The following is a 23,955-nucleotide window of genomic DNA, read 5'->3' on the forward strand; positions in this document are numbered from 1 at the left end:
GAACCACAGCTTTATTTTAACCAGCAAAAATATGGAAATGTTTCTGAAAAAAATAATTTTTCTGATAGAGAGGTATAGGATGATAATCAAGCAATGATAATCATTGTAACGTAAATGTAAGTCCTTTGAAGTTTTGTTTTTCAGGAGAGGGCACTGGAAAGTGAGACAAACTCAAATGCCAACAAAATCATTGTGTTCCTGAAATTCAGACACCTGCTTCTGGTAAATAAAGCTCTTCTGCTTGGTCTGTAAATCCAAAAGTGTCAGAATTTAAAAAATACAACTTCATCCTTGCTAGTGATGGCTAGCATGTTATCTATCGCAAGAGAGGTTTTAAAGTTTTAAAATTACCCTTTTAAACCGATAGCTTGCCATATCATATCATCATCATATATCTACAGCCGGAAACAGGCCTTTTCGGCCCTCCAAGTCCGTGCCGCCCAGTGATCCCCGTACATTAACACTATCCTACACCCACTAGGGACAATTTTTACATTTACCCAGCCAATTAACCTACATACCTGTACGTCTTTGGAGTGTGGGAGGAAACCGAAGATCTCGGAGAAAACCCACGCAGGTCACGGGGAGAACGTACAAACTCCTTACAGTGCAGCACCCGTAGTCAGGATCGAACCTGTGTCTCCGGCGCTGCATTCGCTGTAAAGCAGCAACTCTACCGCTGCGTTACCGTGCCGCCCAGCTCAGCGTATGACGGCACAATGGTACCAGCCCGAGTGACGGCCAATGAGAGAGGGGGGGGAAAGGAGTCGCGGCCAATGGGGGGGGTAGGTGGGTGCTAACTTTAACAAATGCGCTCCCCACACCCCTCCCTGGGAGGACCGCCGCCTGTCCTGGCGTGCCCCGCCCCTGACCTTCCTCCCGTGGTGCAGCGCAAGAGACAGCGGCAGAGGGTCCAACAAGATGGCCGTTGCCACTGTTCCCCGCCGCTCGCCGCCGATCAGCGCTGGACGCATGGAGCCCAGTTAAGTGGCTTTTCCCTGTCCCCCCCTCGTCCGCCCATGGACCCGGGGGACACTCCCCGCCCGGCAACGGGTCCACAGGTTGCCGGGCCCGCAGGATCGTCAGTTGCGGGAGGATTACCCGGTCTGCAGGAGAGGCCCGCAGGAGAAACTGGGCCGAGGCCAGTGGCTTTTCCCTGTCCCCCCTCGCCCGCACACGTTCCCGGGAGAGGTAAGCACCCAACAGGACACTGCAGGAGACGTTTCGGATCCATGGTTCACTCTGCTTGCACCACTGGCCACATGGGGCAGAGGCGAGTAGCTCCCTCTCCCCTTCCCTGTCCCCACTCACGGCCCCGGGGGACCCAAAACTTCTGCATTGGTCCAGCACCCTCTCCTCCCCCACTCCTCTTACTCACCCACTCCGTCCCCCTCATCCCCCCTCCCCCCCACTCGATCCCCCTTATCCCTCCCCCCACACCCACTCCATCCCCCCTCAACCCCCTCCCCCCCACTCCCCCTCTCCATCCCCCTCAACCCCCTCCCCCCCACTCCATCCCCCTTCCCCCCCTCTACCTCCCTTATCCCCCCCTCACCCACTCGATCCCCCCTGATCCCTCAACCCCCCACCCATGCACCCTGCTCCCCTCCCCCTCCCCCTCTTACCCACTCCATCTCTCCTCAACCCCCATTATCTCACACTCCCGTCATCCACCCCCTCAGCCGCGCTTGCAGGATCGTTCGCATATTTGCACCCAATGGGTGCACACCCGCCTAGTATATATTAAAATGGATAAATGGTGGTATAGATATAATGTATAATTTTAAAACCTAATACCAACAAATTCAGATTCATCAAATTATCATTCACATTAAGGTGAATTCTAATGAGCGTGCGCATATGAATGCATGAATTAAATTTGTCAGAAAACATTACATTGAAATGAAATCCAATGTCTTTCAGTTTTACCATATTCTACTTTGAAGCATCTCTGTAACTTTGGTGAACATGAAATGCATAAGGCAGGTCTAACCTTTAACCATCATAATCCTTTACATTTTGTATGAATGATATTTTGACATATTAAACAGCTTTAGAGATTTACAATATCATAAGTATTAACCCCAAAAGTTAAATGTTATTTAGGTATGACTATAATACATTTGTTTTACTCTAGTTTCCAATTATATTGGAGCTTCAAGAACCTATTTCATAAATCAGATTTACTTCAATGTATGACACAATAGAATGCTTATTTGCACGTCCTATGCTTAAATGTTTAGATATTCACATGGTTTTTCAAGGTGGGAGGAGGGGGGAAAAGAGGCAAAGGGAAGAAACAGACCAGCAGTTACTGGTGAATATTATTTATATACATGTATCCCACAAAAGTTTAATCACCAACCAACAGGGCAGAGCTCAACTTACCAAAAACATCAGCTAGCAGAAAGATAGGGAACAGCAAAATTTGATATAAAAAAAGAGGAAAAATATTAAGTTAAACTAACCTTAATGGTGTTTTGCACAATTTATATGCTTGGCTATATTTTCTACAAGGTATATTAATTAGCCCATACTACCGACATGCCCATTCATGGCATTTAGGTATCATATTAGCTCATTCTAAGTATCTTTACAAACAACAATACAAAAAGTTGGGTGACAAATTCATATAAATATAAATATGTCTTAATGTGGGGAAAATTATAAACCCATTTTTGCCAAAGTCAAAAAGTGAACACGAGACTAACTACAATTTTAAGTATAGTTTATTCCCAGATTTTGTTGCCTTTTCCTATTTCAAATCATTGCAAAAATAAAACATTCAGTCAGTATTGAGTATAGAAGTTGAGAGGTAATGTTAATATTGTACAAGACATTGGTGAGGTCATATTTAGAGCACTGTGTTCAGTTTTGGTCACCCTGTTATAAGAAAGATGTTGTCAAGTAAGAAAGGGTGCGGAGAAGATTTATGAGAATGTTGCCAGGACTCGAGGGCCTGAGCTACAGGGAGAGGTTGAGCAGGCTGAGACTTTATTCCTTGGAGTGCAGGAGGATGATGGGTGATCGTATAGAGGTGTATAAGATCATGAGAGGAATAGATATGGTATATGTACAGAGATTTTTACCCAAAGTAGGAGAATCAAGAACCAGAAGACATAGGTTTAAGATGAGGGGAGAAAGATTTAATAGGAACCGGAGGGCCAACTTTTTTTTTACACAAATGGTGATAGGTATATGGAACGAGCTGTCAGAGGAGGTAGTTGAGGCAGGCATTATCACAACATTTAAAAGACATTTGGACAGGTACGTGGATAGGATAGGTTCAGAGGGATATGGGCCAAACGCAAGCAGGTAGGACTGGTGTAGTTGGGGCATGTTGGTTGGTGTGAGCAAGTTGGGCCGAAGGGCCTGTTTCCACACTGTATGACTCTGGGACAAGTCGATGGGAATTAATTTTATTCCGTGTCACTACAAATTACTCAGAAAGACGTTGAAGATGAAACAAGATGTCAGGCTCAAGACAGAGGCATCTAAACATTTCACCTTGCAGACCAGTCAGTCCAGAGTTTCGGTGATGTAAAATTATTGTGAACAAACACGGAGATAATTAACAAGTTATCCTCAAGTGTGAAAGACTACCAAAGGAAAAGACTGTGAATGTTCACATGCTAATACTATGATTTCCAGAGTCACTGCTGCCATTACTTACCTGTTTTCAAATTTTATCAAAGAGTACATTTGTAGATTTGAACAAAGTAAAACTATTACTTTGAATAAATCTACATCATGCCAATAATGGAAATTAAAATAGTTAATTTAAAATGATCCCATTAAATATGTAGAGAACTGCATAAATTAAACAAATGAGGGTGAGCAAGTTATCTTGGTTGGAGTATAATATCCTATTCTCAACACTGTTTTAGAAAAACCGATGAAAAGGTACAGAAGTAATTAACTAGTGTTAATGCAGATAACAGACTTCAGTCATGTGGAAAATCCATAGATGTCAGCATTGATTTCCTCAATGCATAAGTATTTAATTAAGATGCAAAAATCAAAAACTGCAAACATTGGCAAACCTGAAATAAATAACTGGAAATACTCAACGGATCTGCAGTTTTCTGAGGAGAGGGAACTGTTAATGTTTCAAGTTAGTGATGCTTCATCAGAATTGAAAAAAAATAAACATGTTAAGTTAGAATGAGGTCGTATGATGGGGAGAATAAAGTGAATGTCCACCCTTTATACACATTCACTGTTACCATCTAGTCAAATGTACCAAAGATACAAAGTTAAGTTGGAAAGTAAATTGTGAATAGTGTACAAGGATGTAGATAGGCGAATAGCAACATTTTGGCAGATGTAGTATTAAGGAGAAAAATGTTATTAACTTCCTAGGAGGAAAATCAAAACAGAACTTAATCATGTGATTAATTTGAACTCAATGAGGTTAAGGTTATTTTGTCCACAAAGTTGGTAAGATCTAGTGGAGACACCATTCTCTCCTTTGGCAGGAAGGGCTGAGGAGAGGAGTGTTGAGTTAGCAACCAAGTCAGTTTCAAGCCCGGAGATGGAGCAGCAGCAGCGGGGAGTTTAAAAAGGGATTAGGGACAGTATAAATCAAGGGAATTCACACAATGTTTGTCACAAGGATTTAGAGTCCTGAAGGCTGGGTTCAGGACATCTCATCTGACCCGCAGAGGAATTTGGAGTGGGAGAGGAAAGATCCAGTTATCGTGGTCCATGTTGATATCAACAACATAGGAAGAACAAGGAAAGAGGTTCTGCTGAGAACATTTGAGCAGCAGGGAACTAAATTAAAAAACAGAACCACAAAGGCAATAATCTCTGGATTGGTACCCAAGCCACGAGCAAATTGGCAAAGGGTTGATGAGTTTAGAGAGTTAAATGCATGGTTCAAAGATTAGAGTGGAAGGAGTGGGTTCGAATCAGTACTTGAGAAGGATGTTGCTCTGATGGGATAGATTCACCCAAACCTTGTTGCGTCCAGGCTCCTGCCAAATCACATTACGAGGACTGTAGATAGGGCTCTAAACTAAATAGTGAGGGGTGGGTTCAACAGACTGGAAAAGTATGCATAATGTTAAAGGGATGGAGAGCATAGGAGAGTTAGCAAAGTGTCCAGAATAAGAAATCGGACAGGAAGTTTAAAAAGGCATGGGTCCAACATAGGGACCAATTTAAAAAGATGAGTAATGTGTAACAGGACTGAAGGTGTTTATATCTAATTGCACACAGTATACAAAACAAGGTGGATGAGCTTATAGCGCAGTTAGAAATTGGCAGGTAAGACAATGCAGGCATCACAGAGTGGCTGAAAGATCAGAGCTGAGAGCTGAATATTCAAGGTTACACATCCTATCAAAAAGGCAGGAAGGTGGGCAGAGATGGTGTGGTGGCTCTATTGGTAAGGGATGAAATCCAATCCTTAGCAAGAAACAACATAAGATCAGAAGAAGTATCATATCATATCATATCATATCATATCATATCATATCATATCATATATATACAGCCGGAAACAGGCCTTTTCGGCCCTCCAAGTCCGTGCCGCCCAGTGATCCCCGTACATTAACACTATCCTACACCCACTAGGGACAATTTTTACATTTACCCAGCCAATTAACCTACATACTTGTACGTCTTTGGAGTGTGGGAGGAAACCGAAGATCTCGGAGAAAACCCACGCAGGTCACGGGGAGAACGTACAAACTCCTTACAGTGCAGCACCCGTAGTCAGGATTGAACCCGAGTCTCCGGCGCTGCATTCGCTGTAAAGCAGCAACTCTACCGCTGAGGTAAAAAGACCCCAATGGGAGTTATATACAGGCCTCTGAATAGCAGCCTGGATATAGGGTACAAATTACATCAGGAGATAGAAAAGGCAATAAGGCAATGTTACTGCGGTCATGGGATCCCAAGAGAAGCAATTTTTGTAGAATGCCTACAAAATGGCCTTTTAGAGCAGCTCAAAGCGGAGTCAACTAAGAAAAAGGCATTTCTGGATTTGGTGTTTTGTAATGAACCAGATTTGATTAGAGAGTTTAAGGTGAAGGAACCACTAGGAGGCAGACATCATTATATCATAGAATTCAACCTTCAGTTTGAGAAGGAAACGCTGAAATCAGTTGTGTCTGTATTACTGTTGAGTTAAAGATAACTGCAGAGGCATGGGGAAGGAGCTGGCTAAAGTTGATTGGAAGGGGGAAGGAAGTAGCAGGAATGACAATGGAGCAGCAATGGCAGGAGTTCCTGGTAGTAATTCGGAAGACGCAGGATCTTTTCAACCCAAAGAGAAAGTAACAAACTAAGGGGAGAATGAGGCAGTCGTGGCTGACACGCAAAGACAACATAAGAGCAACAGAGAAGGCATGTAATATGACAAAGATTTGCAGGAAGCTAGAGATTTGGGAAGCCTTTAATAATTAGAAGACAACTAAAAAAGCATTAAGTAGAGAAAAGACGAAATATGAAGGTAAGCTATCCAATAATATTAAATAGGATACCAAAAGTTATTTTCAGATATATAAAGAGTAAAAGAGTGGCAAGAGTGGACATTGGACTGCTGGAAAATAACAGTGGAGAAGTAGTAATGGGAAACAAAGAAGTGGCAGATGAACTGAATACGTTTTTTGTGTCAGTCTTCAGAGTGGAAGATACCAACATGTCAGAAATTCAAGAGAGTCAGGGGGCAGAAGTAAGTGCAAGTACCATTAAGGAGAAGGTATTTGGGAATCTGAAAAGTCTGAAGGTCATCTGGAGCTGTTGGACAGGGTTTTGAAAAAGATAGCTATAGTGATCTTTCACGAATCACTGGAGTCAAGAATGGTTCCAGAGGACTGGAAACTCACAAATGTACCTCCACTGTTTAAGGGGGGAAGAAGGCAAAAGAAAGGAAATTGTAGGCTGGTTAGTCTGACTTCTGTGGTTGGTAAAGTTTCAGAATCTTTTATTAAGGATGAGGTTTTTGGATAGTTGGAAGCACATGATAAAATAGGCCAAAGTTAGCAGGGTTTTGCCTGACAAATCTGTTGGAATTCTTTGAGGAAGTAATAAGCAGGATAGACAAAGGAGTGTCAGTGAATGTTGTTTACTTGGATTTTCAGGCGGCGTTTGAGAAGGTGCTGCACACAAGGTTGTTAAACTAGATGGGAGAAAGGTACTAGCATGGATAGAAGATTGGCTGACTGGCAAAAGGCGAAGAGTGGCAATAAAGATTCTGGTTGGCAGTTCCGCAGGGGTCGTTGTTGGGTCCGCTACTTTTCACATGGTATATTAATGATTTGAATGATGGAATTGATGGTTTTGTGGCTAAGTTTGCAGATGAATCAAAGGTAGGTAGAGGGGCAGGTAGTGTTGAGGAAATAGGGAATCTGCAGAAGGACTCGGGCAAGAGGGGAGAGTGGGCAGAGAAGTGACAGATGGAATACACCATAGCAATGTGTACGGTCATGCACTTTAGTAGGAATAAAGGTGTTGACTATTTTCTAAAAGAGAAGAGGATTCAGACATCGGAGGTGCAAAGGGACTTTGGAGTGCTGGTGCAAGATTCACAAATAGTTAATTTGCAGATTGAGTCGAGAGTAAGGAAGGCAAATGCAATGTTAGCATTTATTTAGTTTAGTTTAGAGATACAGCGTGGAAATAGTCCTTCAGCCCACCTGAGAGGTAAAAAATAAACAGACATGATCGAAGGTGGAGCAGACTTGGGCCGAATGGCCTAATTATGCTCCTATGTTTTTATGTTCATTAGACATGTGACAATTTTGTTTAAAAAATCAATTAGATGCTGCATGACCCGCTGATTTTCTCCAGATTTGTTTTACTTAAGAGCTGCATTATTAGTTGCCTGGACAAAGGATTTGTGTCAGGTACTTACCTAAATAAAAAGGCTACAATGTACGCTAGAGTCATAGAGTTCCACAATATGGAAAACCCTTCCATCCAATTCATCCATGCCAAACAAAATGCCACATCTAAGCTAATCCCATTTGCTGGCATTTGGCCCATATCCCCCCAAACCGTTCGTATCCATGTACCTGTCCAAGTGACTTTTAAATGTTTTTAACAATACCTGCCTCAAATACATCCTCTGGCAGCTCGTTCCATATATGCACACTCTGAAAAAGTTGCCCCTCAGATTCTTATTAAATTTTGCCCCTCTCACTTAAAGCTATGTCCTCTGGTTTTTAATTCCCTTATCCTGGGTAAAATTGTGCATTCACCCAATCAATTCCCCTCATGATTTTGTACATCGCTGTAAGATCACCCCTCAGCCTTCTGTGCTCTAAAGGATAACATCCAAGCCCAACCAAGTTCTTCAAATATCTCAGCGCCTCAAGTCCTGGCAACATCCTTATAAATCTTCTCTGTGGCCTTTCCAGTGCAGTAATGTCGTTCCAATAGCAGGATGACAAAAACTGAACACAATGCTCCAAATGTGGCCTCACCAATGTCTTGTACAACTCTAACATAACTTTCCAACTTTTATACTCAATAACTTGACTGAGCGACTCCAATGTACCAAAAGTCTTTGTTACTGCCCTTTCTACCACAGGTACCAAGATACCCCGGCACCAAAAGCAGACCCCAGCCTGCTCCAAATGATCTATTTCTCACATTTGTGATTGCCCAGGATATATGGAAGTCCAGGGTAATCCACTGCATGCAGGTACCATAGATCTGAGGCATCCTGATGTGCCTCTACTTGTTATCTTTATTAAATTGATAGATTTACTCATTAGTTTTCCTCAATTCAGCTTCAAAGGGCCAAGGATAAAAAATCCTATACTTTAACTTCATGCAAATAGTTTAATTGTAAAATGTATTTTTATTTAATTCCATTAGCACACAATGAACTGTAGAAAAATAAACAATATTAAAAAAGTTTTAAGCTGAAAACGGCATGATCTTGATATTTGGAGAAGTAAAACAAAAACTAAATACACAGATTTCCAATGTTTTTTCTTCAAATGTACTTTAAATATAACGATTTGAGTGCCTAAAATAGACACTATTACAAGCTCTATCATGGGAAGAGGCTGTAAGGCAAACAGAGGAAAAGATTCAAAGATGTGCTGAAAGCCTCCTTGCGGAAATCCAATATCCCCAAGCCTTGGGAATCTCTGCCTCATGACTGTTCAAAGTGGAAACGCATTGGGGATGGTATTAAGAATCTAAATAGCATGTGTGGAAATACAGAGTGGAAATATAGGAAATATATGTGGAGCACCACCTCTATCTAACCAACCTGCCTTCCCTGGGCCACAATTATGGAAGAGACTTGCAGTTCCATCTTTGTCGTTATTAACCTTGTAACGCACATAGGCAGAATGGAAGGAAATGATCCCTGCTCCAGAGGGACTACAAATATAAATATATATATTTATATATATATATACACACACACATAAACACACACAGTACTTTTTGTTGTTGTTTATTATGGCATTTACAGAGTACTGTGTTTACATATCTGTTGCACTGCTACAAGAAAGAATTTCATCTTTCCATTTCGGGACAAATGACAAAACATTCTTGAATTGTTCCTGTGTGATGGTCACGCTCAGTGATACCTGATGGCCTGCATGATCGAATGTTAAGGAACTCACTAAAGAGGTATTGGATGCTTTGGAGTAATCTTCCAAAATCCTTTGATCCTGGATACATCAAAGAATCAGGAAACTGCAAATACAACATTAACAAAGAAAGAAAGGAGACAAAAAGCTGAAGGCAAGCTTGCCCAATATTTGCAACTAGGAAAATTTTGTAATCCATTAGAAATTAATGGCAAGATATATATTTTTTAAATCACAAAACAATCAAGCACAGTCAACAGTTTTACAAAGGATAAATTGTATTTGACAAATTAAGTTGATTTCTTAGTGGATGCAATTCACAAGTTGGATAAAAGCAAACCAGTAGACGTGGTGTCTTTGGACTTCCATCAGCCATGGAACAGGTTGCCACATAAAGGGTTACTGCACAAGTTAGCGCACACGGGCTTGGGAGTAATACATTTAGGACACCTAACTGAAGGCAGGGAGAGATGAGAGATACTGTTAATCAGTAACTAGATGGAAGCATAGGGATCAGTGTTGGAATCTCAACTATTTATAAATTATTTATTTACTTGGATAAAGCAGTCAAATTATACCGTAGGCAAATTTGAAGATACAAAGATAGAAGGCTGGCAAATTATGAGGACAGAACAAGCTGCAAAGTGAAATAGGTTGCTTAAAGAGTGGAAGAGATGGCAGATAGCGAAACATGCAGTTATCCACTTTGAAAGGAACAATGAAAAAGCAAATTATTTAAATGGAGTAAGACTTTAAAACTGTAGTACAAAGGGATCTGGAGTCCTGGTACATGAAACAAGGTCACCATACAGGTAGACCACAGGTTACAAAAGAATTCCGTTCCTCACAACCACACGTCAGTTGGAAATGAACAGAAACAGTGTGGGAGAGGATCACAGAAATAGCTGTGAAAGGAGAGTGAAAAGCAGTGGGAAGAGTGGCCGCCAGCTGGCCTCACTGACTCAGTGAGCAAGCAAATGAGTCTGCTCAGCACTTCCAGATCCACCTGGCTCAACCAGCCATCGACTGTTGTGATTCATCAAGGGGATGAAGGGAGAGGGGGTGGGGTGGGGTGGGAGGGGAGAAGATAAGGCAAGAAGAAATGCACCGCTCCATCCTGCAGAAAATGCTTTCTGCAGCCTCTCAGTAGCTGGCAAATCCATTCCGATCCATCACACCCGTCTTTCAAATAGTCGTATTACAATTTGGGGTGTTTCAAACCCAGGGATGATGCATGTAGGTACATTACCAAGGAAGACTAATGGAGTATGGGCCTTTATTGCAAAGAATATGGTATTTAAAATGTAGAAATATCCTGATGCAAGTTTACAAGCTAATCGTGAAACTTCAAGTGGAGTTTAGCAGACAATTTTACTTTCCATATTTAATCGAAGATATGCTCACAAAGGAGCAATGTGAAGTACTGATCAGTTTGAAGAAGGGTCTCGACCCGAAATGTCACTCGTTCCTTCTCCCCAGAGATGCTGCCTGTCCCGCTGAGTTACTCCAGCATTTTGTGTTTACCTTCGATTTAAACCAGCATCTGCAGTTCTTTCCTACACAGCAATGTGGAGTAGATACATAAAACTGATCCCTGGGAGGAAGAGGTTGATATATGAAGAAAAGATAAGCCGTTACTGATCGGAATGTTGAGGAATAAGAGGTGTTCTTGTCGAAAGTAAAGATTCTGAAAGATTGACACGATAGATACTCAGAAGCCATACCCTTTAGGTAGACACAAAATGCTGGAGTAACTCAGCAGGTCAGGCAGCATCTCTGGAGAGACCCATTCCTTTTCTCCAGAGATGCTGCCTGACCCGCTGAGTTACTCCAGCATTTTGTGTCTACCTTCGATTTAAACCAGCATCTGCAGTTTTCTTTCCTAGCCATATCCTTTAGTTGGGGTAGTACAAATGAAGGGGCATGGTTTCAGGATAAGAAGTCGCCCATATCAGGAGGGGATTTAAATAATTTTTCTTTTTTCTGAGTTGTAAATCTTTGGAATTTTTTACCCCAATGTGCTGTGGAGTCCGCTTGTCTATATTTAAGGTGAAGATTGACATATACGGTATTAAAACTACAAGAGACCAAAGAGAAAATGGTAGAAAATAGCAAAGTGTTTAGGCTATGATCAGTTCAGTAGCATGCTCGATGGACCAACTAGTCTTTTCCCACTTACATTCTTGAGAAGAATGGCAGAGAAAAATATAGAGCAGACAACAGAGATTAGTTTGCACAAAAGATTTTCAATGAAGTACGCCGTGTAAAAAGAATGCCTGTGAAATGCAAAAAAAGTTACCACCCAGGCAACAGATGTGAAATGCTTCTTAAGAAAGGTCACTACAGGAAAACAGGTTTAACGAGGAATATATATGTTATTGCATTTGAAACCAGTAAGAATAAATAAACAATTACTCCTGTATTAATCTAACTGATTTTTATTCTTCTGTAAAAAAAAAGAATTGATTTGTCTCCCAACCTCTGGCTAGGTTAATATGAATTCAATGTTTATAACTTCATGAGTATACCATTGAGGTGCGTAGAGAACTTGTTCCAAAAATCAATGGAGCTTGTGTGGTAAATCCAATAATAAAATATACTTGAAAAAACAAGGAACATCTATTTGTAAGAAAGAAATAGCCAAATCGTCATTTTGAAATCAAGTACCTTTCTTCGCTTTTTTCTGAAGTTTCAATGTATCAGATGATTTTTTCTTGATTTCTTGACGAGCTTTCTTATATTCTAAAAGGAAACCCATGTTAAGATGTACATTTTACAATTTTTGGTTACCTATCGCAACTACTTGCATATTCTTGAAAATTATCACAAGTCAGGTTAATCTGAGTATATATTTGTTTATTTAGAAAATATGAAATATAATTTCATAATGTTCATAATTTCATAATGAAATCATAATGTTATCCCACTTTTCAACAAAGGAGCGAGAGAGAAAACGGGGAATTACAGACCAGTTAGCCTGACTTTGGTGGTGGGAAAGATGCTGGAGTCAATTATTAAAGAGGTAATAACGGTGCATTTGGATAGCAGTAAAAGGATAAGTACAAGTCAGCATGGATTTATGAAAGGGAAATCATGCTTGACTAATCTTCTGGAATTTTTTGAGGACGTGACAAGTAAAATGGATGAAGGGGAGTCAGTGGATGTAGTGCATCTCGACTTTTAGAAAGCCTTTGATAAGGTCCCGCACGGGAGATTGGTGACTAAAATTAGAGCACATGGTATTGGGGATAGGGTGTTGACATGGATAGAAAATTGGTTGGCAGACAGGAAGCAAAGAGTAGGAGTAAACGGGTCCTTTTCAGAATGCCAGGCAGTGGCAAGTGGAGTGCCGCAAGACTCGGTTTTGGGGCCGCAACTGTTTACCATATATATTAATGATTTGGAAGAGGGAATTAGAAGCAACACTAGCATGTTTGCGGATGACATAAAGCTGGGTGGCAGTGTAAACTGTGAAGAGGATGTTAGGAGGTTGCAGGGTGACCTGAACAGGTTGAGTGAGTGGGCAGATGCGTGGCAGATGCAGTATAATATAGATAAATGTGAGGTTATCCACTTTGGTGGCAAAAACAAGGAGGCAGATTATTATCTCAATGGAGTTAGGTTAGGTAAGGGGGAGGTGCAGCGAGACCAGGGTGTCCTTGTACACCAGTCACTGAAAGTTGGCTTGCAGGTACAGCAGGCAGTGAAGAAAGCTAATGGAATGTTGGCCTTCATAACAAGAGGATTTCAGTATAGGAGTAGAGGTTCTTCTGCAGTTGTATAGGGCCCTGGTAAGACCACATCTGGAGTATTGTGTACAGTTTTGGTCTTCTAATTTGAGGAAGGACTTCCTTGTAATTGAGGCAGTGCAGCGTAGGTTCACGAGATTGATCCCTGGGATGGCGGGACTGACATATGAGGAAAGATTGAAAAGACTAGTATTCACTGGAGTTTAGAAGGATGAGAGGGGATCTTATAGAAACATATAAAATTATAAAAGGACTGGACAAGCTAGATGCAGGAAAAATGTTCCCAATGTTGGGCAAGTCCAGACCCAGGGGCCACAGTCTTAGAATAAAGGGGAGGCCATTTAAAACTGAGGTGAGAAAAAACGTTTTCACCCAGAGTTGTGAATTTGTGGAATCCTCTGCCACAGAGGGCAGTGGAAGCCAAATTACTGGATGAATTTAAGAGAGAGTTAGATAGAGCTCTAGGGGCTTGTGAAATCAAGGGATATGGGGAGAAGGCAGGCACGGGTTATTGATTGGGGACAATCAGCCATGATCACAATGAATGGGGGTGCTGGCTCGTAGGGCCGAATGGCCTCCTCCTGCACCTATTTTCTATGTTTTTCTAATTTGAATTTATACCAATATAGATTTACCACAATCAAATGAAGTAGATTTCAAGGTAGGAAGCCTTACTTTAACTTAAAACAGGGCAATTTATAATCTGTGTACAAAATAAGATGAGTTCATCTTTATGTTTCTAACTGCCTGCCATCAACATTCCTCTTGAACAAGATGTTACACAATAGCATGCATCATTTTGGCTAACCTGGAATAAATACCAACTCACAAAGAAAGGCAAGTATTTAATTAAATTATTAGCAAATTGCAGGATTTTGTTTCACAAATGCAATTTCTTCTTAAAAAAATGTTTGTTCAAATTCTATTGTAAATCGAGGTATTTTTTGTTCAGTGTACCTTTTGCATGGTCTTTGTCCAGCTGATTGGCCACTTTCTTCCATTCTTCCATTTGATCCTGCAGTGGATTTATCAGGCAATCGACCAAAGATCTAGATGAACCAAATTGCATTAAACCCAAAAAAGGCAATTGCTTTGTTAGACAAAGAAGAATGAAATATTTCATTGTGTACGTTTAATTAAAAGGCGTTAATTATAATGGCAATAAACACATTGCTTGGTAATATCAACTGCTTTTACCTTTAAGGACTACTAAATCGATGTCACATGAAACATCTCCAGATCATCAAAACGTGCATACTAATCTAAAATGAGTGTTCCTTTCGATATCTTTTTAATCCATAAATTGTACAACAGCTTAAGGTAACATTAAAAAAGGATAAAAAATGTTACAATTGGAATTAAAAGATTTGTCAACCAGATATTCACACATGTAGTTTGATGATACAGTGTCCTCCATGATGTTTGGGACAAAACCCATCATTTATTTATTTGCCTCTGTCCTCCACAATTTGAGATTTATAATAGAAAACAAAAATCACACGTGGTTAAAGTGCACATTGTCAGATTTTATTAAAAGCTATTTTATAAATTTTGTTTTCACCATGTAGAAATTACAGCTGTGTTTTTACATAGTCCCCCCATTTCAGGGCACCATAATGTTTGGGACACATGGCTTCACAGGCATTTGTAATTGCTCAGGTGTGTTTAATTGCCTCCTTCGTGCAGGTATAAGAGAGTTCTCAGCACCTAGTCTTTCCTCCAGTCTTTCGATCACCTTTGGAAACGTATTGCTGTGTATCAACATGAGGACCAAAGTTGTGCCAATGAAAGTCAATCAAAGAAGCCATTATGAGACTGAGAAACAAGAATAAAAATGTTAGAGACATCAGCCAAACCTTAGGCTTACCAAAAACAACTGTTTGGAACATCATTAAGATGTAGTGTGGATGTGGATCACTGGTGAGCTTACTAATCGCAAAGGGACTGGTAGGCCAAGGAAGACCTCAACAGCTGATGACAGAAGAATTCTCTCTATAATAAAGAAAATCCCCCAAACACCTGTCTGACAGATCAGAAACACTCTTCATGAGTCAGGTGTGAATTTGTCAATGACCACTGCCCTCAGAAGATTTCATGAACAGAAATACAGAGGCTACACAGCAAGATGCAAACCACTGGTTAGCCGCAAAAATAGGATGGCTGGGTGGCAGTTTGCCAAGAAGTACTTAAAAGAGCAACCACAGTTCTGGAAAAAAGGTCTTGTGGACAGATGTGACGAAGATTAACTTATATCAGAGTGATGGCAAGAGCAAAGTATGGAGGAGAGAAGGAACTGCCCAAGATCCAAAGCATTCCACCTCATCTGTGAAACACGGTGGTGGGGGTGTTATGGCCTGGGCATGTATGGCTGCTGAAGGTACTGGCTCACTTATTTTCTTTGATGATACAACTGCTGGGTAGTGGCATAATGAATTCTGAAGAGTATTGACACATCCTATCTGCTCAAGTTCAAACAAATGTTTCAAAACTCATTGACCATCGGTTCATTCTACAGCAAGACAATGATCCCAAACATACTGCTAAAGCAACAAAGGAATTTTTCAAAGCTAAAAAATGGTAAATTCTTGAATGGCCAAGTCAATCATCCGATCTGAACCCAATTGAGCATGCCTTTTATAAGTTGAAGAGAAAACTAAGCATAAGCTAAATAAGCATAACAAGCATAAGCTAAATATGGCTGCAATACAGGCCTGGCTGAGCATCACCAGAGAAGACACCCAGCAATTGTTGATGTCCATGAACCATGCAAAGGATAAGCAACAAAATACTAAACTTTCATTTTCATGACATTGCTGTGTTCGAAACATTATGGTGCCATGAAATGGGGGGACTATGTATAAATACTGCTGTAATTTCTATATGGTGAAACCAAAATGTATAAAAATGGCCTTTATTAAAATCTGACAATGTGCACTTTAACCACATGTGAGGCACATAAATGATGGGTCTTTGTCCCAAACATTATGGAGGGCACTGTACCTGGCAGTTTGGAAAAAAATTGGGGAAAATGAATTGGGTCAGCTCATACATTTCACTCAAAACGTCATCAGAATAAACTCTTCTAAAACTGGATCACCTACAAGATAATTAACCAGAATAGAAAATAAGACAATTAAAAGAAAATCAAGTTATTCTAATTTGTGACATTATTCTATATTTACAAAGCCAAATAACTCACGCTGAGAATTGACGAAGTTTAGCTTCAATGCTTCTATGTCTCATACACATTCTGGTTAATGCTGAACCAATTTCTCTTGTTGCACCTAAATAGAAAGGGAAAGAAAATAATATAACATACAGACATACGATTTTAATGTCACACCAATATTTCTATATTTCAGCATTGTCTTCAGACTTTTTGTGACAAAATTAGAGCCTTTCACCTGCACGCTCTCTATTTCATTCTTTCAATTGAATTGTGAATTTTTATTTTAAAGCGTACATTAATCATTTATAAATATCGCCAAACTAAATGCTGGAATTTTTCTATGTATTTAACTTTACTTTCATGCAAAACAATGGAGATTCGTGTGCAACTTGGGGCTACTCTACTTGGAATTATGTTCTCCCTGTTCCTAAATTTGAACAAAGAATTTTTCATCTGAGCTGAGCTAAAGTTCTTGTGTTTTGGCAAGAGTCTTAACCATGATGACAGCCTGCTATAACAAAATTATCCATCTAAACAAAAAGTTGGTTGCGCCAAAACATTGAGAGAAACCAGTACTGGTCACACTTCCAGGCTTTCATAAGAGAATATGTAATCCATGCGACTCAAGAAGCTTTCCAAGATTTGGCCTGATACATTTTCATTATGGTAGATATGCAGTTAAACATGAAATATTTTATTCTTCCACAATGCAAAACCTCAGAAGGGGCTCCTCCACAAAAAAACAGTACAAAAAGGCATTTTACTACAAAACGCACCAATCCATTGTGAATATTTACATGGGGCAGAATTTATTAGGTGCATCCAAATTGTCTCTTGATAAAGTATGTGGATAGTTAAGTTAGAGGGGGAACTACACTGGACCTTGTATTGGGAAACGAGCTTTGGCAGGTAAAGTGTTTCAGTGGGAGAGCATTTTGGGAACAGTGATTACAGAGGAAAGTACCTGGGGAGGCAGTGGTTTGGGTGGGTATGGATGAGAATTGGGGAGGGAGTGGTCTCTCTGCGGAAGATGAAAAGGGGTGGCGGGATCATGTAGGAGGTGACGGAAATGTTGGAGGATGTGTTGGATTAACCAGGAGAACTCTGTTCCTGTTGAAACCAGGGGAACTCTGTTCTTGTTGTTCAGACTAGGTCATATCTTACAAACTTAATTTGAGTTTTTTTAATAAAGGTGATAAAAGAGGACAATGGAGGTTCTCTACATGGACTTTAGTAAGGTATTTGACAATGACCCTCATTGTAGGTTAATCCAGAAGATAAGATGCATGAACTCCACGTTGACTGAGAAATTTGGGTTCAGAACTGTCTTACCCACAGAAAGGAAAAGGTAGTGATGGAATGGTGATTTTCTGGCTGGAGGTCAGTGGACAGTAAAGAAAGACACTGAAGGATACAGCAAGATATAAATCAGTTACAGATCTAAGCAGAGAAGTAGCAGATGGAGTTTAATCCTGGAAAGTGAGAGGTGCTGCACTTTTAGAGGTTGAATGTAAGGTTAAGTGTGCAATTAATAGCAAGACTCTTAAGAGCATTGATGTACAGTGGAATATTGAAGTCCATGTCCATACCTCCCTGAAAGTAGCAACACGTTGTTAGTGGTAAAGGTCTCGTATGCCACATTTGGTTTCATCAGTTGGGCATTGAATACAAGAGTCAGGGTGTCGATGTATAAAACTTTGGAATATTGCGTGCAGTTCTGGTCATCCCATAACAGGAAGGATGTAGTGGCTTTGGGGAGGGTGCAGAAGATATTTACTGGAATGCTCCCTGGAGTAGTGGATATCAGCTGAAAGGAAAGGTTGCACAAACTTGGATTGCTTTCTCTGGAGTACTGGAGGCCTGTTCCTGTGGTATACTGTTCTATGGAGGCACAATAAACTGCAGATGCTGGAATCTTGAGTAAAACACAAAGTGCTGGCATAACTCAGTGGGTAAGGCAGCATGTCTGGAACATCTGTGGAATTCTCTGCCACATAAGGCAGTGGAGGCGAATTCACTGGATGTATTCAAGAGAGAGTTAGATATAGCTCTTTGGACTAACGGAATCAAGGGATATGGAGAAAAAGCAGGAACAGGGGACTGATTCTGGATGATCAGCCATGATCATATTGAATGGCCGTGCTAGCTCGAAGGGCCGAATGGCCTACTCCTGCACCTAGTTTCTATGTTTACATTTCTATCTATAGAGATCATGTATAGGAAGGAACTGCAGATGCTGGTTTACACCAAAGATAGACACAAAATGCTGGAGTAACTCAGCAGGACAGGCAGCATCGCTGGAAAGAAGGAATGGGTGACATTTTGGGTCAAGACCCTTCTTCAAACGGATGAAGGAGGGTCTCGACCCGAAGCATCACCCATTATGTTGGGAGGTCATGTTGTAGTTGTACAAGACATTGGTGAGACCACATTTAGAATATTGTGTTCAGTTCTGAGCACCATGTTACAGGAAAGATGCTGTCAAGCTAGAAAGGGTACAGAGAAGAATTACGAGGATGTTGCCAGGACTAGAGGGTCTGAGCTATAGGGAGAGGTTGAGTAGGATGGGACTCTATTCCCTGGAGCGCAGGAGGATGAGGGGGCGATTTTATGGAGGTGTATAAAATCATGAGAGGAATAGATCAGGTAGATGCATAGAGTCTTTTGCCCAGAGTAGGTGAATCGAGGACCAGAGGACATAGGTTTAAGGTGAAGGGAGAAAGATTTAATAGGAATCTGAGGGGTAACTTTTTCACACAAAGGGTGATGGGTGTATTGAACAAGCTGCCAGCGGAATCTGGGAATATCCCAACGTTTAAGAAACAGTTAGACAGGTACATGGATAATAGGAAAAAAACCCTGCAGATGCTGGTTTAAATCAAAGGTAGACACAAAATGCTGGAGTAACTCAGCGGGTCAGGCAGCATCTCAGGAGAGAAGGAATGGGTGACGTTTCGGGTTGAGACCCTTCTTCACACCTGCTTCCATATCGTATCACTATGACGTCTCTCCAGAGATGCTACCTGTCCCGCTGAATTACTCTAGCATTTTGTGTCTCTCTCTAGAGGTCAAATGTAAGTAATGTTTTGGGTCGGGTCCCATCCAAAGAAGGGTCCCTACCCCAAACATCACATCTCCATGTCCTCCAGAGATGCTGCCTGACCCACTGAGCTATTCCAGCACTTTGTGTTTTACTGTACTGTTTGTTCTATGTTCTATTTTAACATTGCAGCTATCAGGCAGATGAAAGTTGAATGTAAGCGTGCCAATCAAGACATTTGCATTTTATGATCTTATTGCAGATGGTGGGTTAACATACTGACAACTATTCAATTAAATTAAAAACTTCATATCTAACTGACATATGTGTTAATTAGGGAAATTAAATGATATGCAACCAATGAATTGGAATTAAAATATAGATCAGCTATGATCTAAGTGAATGATGAGATTTGAGAAAGTGAATGGTCTGCACCAGGTTCAGGTTTAAAACTTCAATTTCCAGATCAAATTGCCACTATACTTTAAAAAGATGCTTGGGACAAAACAGACGCAACCAGTTTTGAACAATACAGTGATACATTTAAGCACTAGGGCAATACTGCTTTGAGTATTCCTCACCATTCTCTGCACTTTATATTTAAATTTGCACCATAAACACAACAACAGAACACGTGCATCTCCATTCAAATGCTGTTAAGCAACAGAATGCAAACATTCAAAGTCACAGCACTTTTGTTTCCCAAAATCATCAGCACATTGTATAGCCTAATATGATGAATATATCAGAACACTTGCACGTTTGCATGATTGCTTATTCAATAAATAGAAAACTTGACCTTATGTTCATGCAAACATTGTACTTTTCCAAAACAATTCAGGAGCCAATCAGGATGATTACTGTCAACTTGTTTTCCTCAAAAACCCCAAAGGATAACTGAAGCCATGCTGAAATGACCAAAATCACTGGGAATTGAACGAGAAAATGTATTTGATACAGCTTTCTACCATGCACCACCGCCACACACGAACATATACATTTACACAAAGAGAAATGTTGAATAAATTAAGTAAAAATACAAACACGAGACAATACATGTGTGAATAACTTCCTCGTCAGATCCAGGTGGCATACACAGCCAGGTGCTAAAGACCTGTGCAAACTAACTGGCTGGAGATTACTAGGACTTCTTCAACTTCTCGCGTCTGCACCTTTCATCACCTATTTCAAAAAGGGAACTTTCGTATCGGTAGATGAGCACGTTGAACTGCCTCAATGACAACTGTCCAGGAGCTCTTATATCCATTGTATGAAGCGCTATGAGAAGTTGGTTATGGCTTGAATCAACTCTTGCTTCAGAAAGTTGGCCTTGATCTGGTCTATGCCTATAGCCAGAACAGATCAACCTGTTGCAGCCCAGTCTATACTGACTGGGTTACATTATGACCCGGTACAGCAATGCCAACAGACAGGAATGTAAGGGCTGCAGAGAGTGGTAGACGCAGCCTGGTCCATCATGGACATAGCCCACCCCACCATCAAAAGCGTTGATAAAGTGGTGCCTCAGACAGCAGTTTGTTACCAAGGATCCCCATCATCCGGGCAATGTTTTCTTCTTGCTGGCATCATTGGACGGACGTACAGAAGCTTGACATCCCATACCAACAGGTCAAGAACAGCTACGTTCCTATAACCATCAGATTCTTGAACCGACGTGCACAATCCTAATCCTATCTCAGCAAACTGAACCCTACGGGTCACATCTCACCATCATGGACATGCTTTCTAATTGTGCTCAACACTAATGCATTGTTTTTGTAGTTTGTTTTTCTTTCCCCTGACTTGTACAATGTACGTATAATTTATGTTTGTGTGTTGTCTGAGTCTGTGTGCCTGTAATGTTGCTGCAAGATATTCTTTGTACCCTTATCTCAATGTACCAGTGCATATGACAATATACTCAACTTGACTCTTCTAACATTGTGTTTTTGTTTCAAGTCAAAATATTGTTTGGAAGGGCAATACACCCAACAGGTGGTGCTGCATTCAAAAAACACACCCATCTTACGATCTTGAATTTAGTTAACAGACTATTTCACCTCCGTTACACATTTTCAAGAGTCAATTGATTAATTGTAATGGGTAACAAAACAATGAAATTACTTGCAGCAGCAAGACAGGCCTGTAAACACAATACACTTGGATAACATAAAGATTCAATAAATTAATCATCAATAAAGGTCCTTATTGCAATCAAAGACAGTCCAAAGTTAATTTTAACCAGAATAATACAGCCATCAATATCAAACAAAGCAGATCTTGAGTTAAAGAACATCAATTCATCAAAGAAATACCAAAACCATAATTTTGTTCATATTCATTAATCTAAGATTACTAAAAAGCATCAGAAGAGCAGTCAATGAGATGACAGTGTTGTAGACAATGATTGGAGCAATTCCAAATCCATTACTGATTTGCATGATGACCAAGATTTAATGGAAAGTTTTCCTTTTGCTGAATCTGAAAACTGTACCAATGTGTCAATGAGTTAGTCTGAGTGGAAGTCTTCGTTTACAGCAATTGTTGCCATTGGCGTCATTGACAAAGAATCTACAGCAACCAGTAATAATGACAGCATCATAAAGACAGCAAATCAAACTGATTAGTTTTCATACAGCCAATGAAAAAGCCAAACCACTTTAAAAAAAAACCATCTTAGGACTAGATGGGATGGTCAACAGCTATTATGACAAATAGATTAAAAGCTTATTTTGATAGCAAGAGTAATGCAGAAAAAGTAGAAGTTAAGTCAGGTTACAAATTCTGACAAAATTTGAAATGGCATGCCCTGCAGCAAATTCTGACAGCAACTTTTGAAGGTCCACATTTAACTCCACACACCCATCTGCTTGCTGTTAGTTTTCAGACTAAATACATGCTGACATTTCCAGTGTCATTCCAAGCCTGCACCAATCAATTCTAATTCTCAGGATATGTGCATTCAAGAGTGCACCATTAATTGCGCATACTTAGCTGCCCTGAAGTACCACACTAACCACCGGCCATCCATTCACACTAGTTCTATGTTATCCCACATTCACATCGACTCCCAATACATTAGGAGCAATTTACAGTGGCCAATTAACCTACAAAGCCACATACCTTTGGGGATGGGAAGAAACTGGAGCACCAGAGAAAATCCACGCAGTCACAGGAAGAACCTGCAAACTCCATTCAGACAGCACCCAAAGTCAGGATTGAACTATGGTCTCTGCTACTGTGATTCAGAGACCTACTAGCTGTGCTGCTGCGTTGCCTTTTGTAATAAATATTTCTCATCTTTGCTCTATGGACACAATGCAGAAAACCTAAACCTCATATTCACAGCCAATTTTGATGAAAATAGTATATTCAAATCTGATTTATTTGATGAAATTTTGTTAAAATGACCACTGCTTTTATTTCCATTGGAAGAAAGCACTGAATTTTATATTCTCATTAAACACTGCAAACTACATGATCTTCCCAGTCTACACTGCACTTGGCCTAAAGAGGGAATAATATTGATGAAAGCAACGCATATAAGAGAATGAAAGTGTAGAATTTAAAACACTGTCGATGTCAAGGGGAAATAGATGTCAGCTGGATGATGCTTTATACACTAAATATGAATTAAATTACAGGACAGTAAGAGAATTCTATGTTTCCATGCAGTCCGAGACTCCAGTTATGAATTATATCCATGCTATAGTTCTGGATATGGCTATGTTAGTTATTGGCTGCAAGGAAAAAGACCAACTGTTTATCTTTCCACAAATGCTGCCTCATGCTGAGTATTCACCCATTTTTTGTTTATAATCTAAATAAAGCCTTCCTACATCAGCAGTTGGATGAGTTAAAATTAACCTTGTAGAGTGGAAACAAACATTACATTCTACTACTCACCTATATTGTTTGGTACTGACTTTAACAAGGTCTAACAAATGAAGAAAATGTGTAGAATAGAGAATATTATTGATCTTGTGCATGATCGAGATGTGTCAGTTAGCCCAAACATGTTCTCCTACACCGGCCATCATTATGGTGTTTAGTGCAATAGTTCGGCCATTTTTGCACAACAGATTCTCTTGCATTGAGAACTAAGTTGAAACTGTCAAAACTGACTGCATGTAGGACAAGCACAGTCATCAGATGGAAATGTTCATCCTATTAATCCAGGGTTGACTCAAATCCAGGTCATTCAGATAATAGGACAGGCTTCTTGCTCCCTGCGTCATCTTGATTTTTTGTGGCGAGCATCTACTAAAAGAAACTGCATGCTGAAAAACTGCATGAATGCTCCAATAAGCTGCTCCATAAAATTCAGGGTGCTTCATTTCCTGCAGCTAATTAAAGGCATTTTATGATGTTGGAAATAGATGTTATGACAACCATTCCAGAAATTCTTGACATTTCAAAGTATACTTGTTGACA

At 40.3% G+C, this 23,955-nt stretch overlaps 1 protein-coding gene across 5 annotated transcripts in view; it reads right to left on the bottom strand.

The window, feature by feature from the left end:
* The window catches only part of LOC144592762 (protein MTSS 1-like), a 138,542-nt gene that overhangs the window by 25,768 nt on the left and 88,819 nt on the right, over positions 1-23,955 (bottom strand). For all 5 annotated transcript variants that reach the window (XM_078397734.1, XM_078397735.1, XM_078397732.1 and 2 more), the window contains exons 4-6: positions 16,512-16,596; positions 14,270-14,361; positions 12,231-12,305 (exon numbers count right to left, since the gene is read on the bottom strand). In XM_078397734.1, coding sequence (XP_078253860.1) covers positions 12,231-12,305; positions 14,270-14,361; positions 16,512-16,596 — 252 coding nt within the window. The remainder of the gene's footprint in view (positions 1-12,230; positions 12,306-14,269; positions 14,362-16,511; positions 16,597-23,955) is intronic.

The sequence above is a fragment of the Rhinoraja longicauda genome, chromosome 4, assembly GCF_053455715.1.
Source record: "Rhinoraja longicauda isolate Sanriku21f chromosome 4, sRhiLon1.1, whole genome shotgun sequence".
Taxonomy (NCBI): domain Eukaryota; kingdom Metazoa; phylum Chordata; class Chondrichthyes; order Rajiformes; family Arhynchobatidae; genus Rhinoraja; species Rhinoraja longicauda.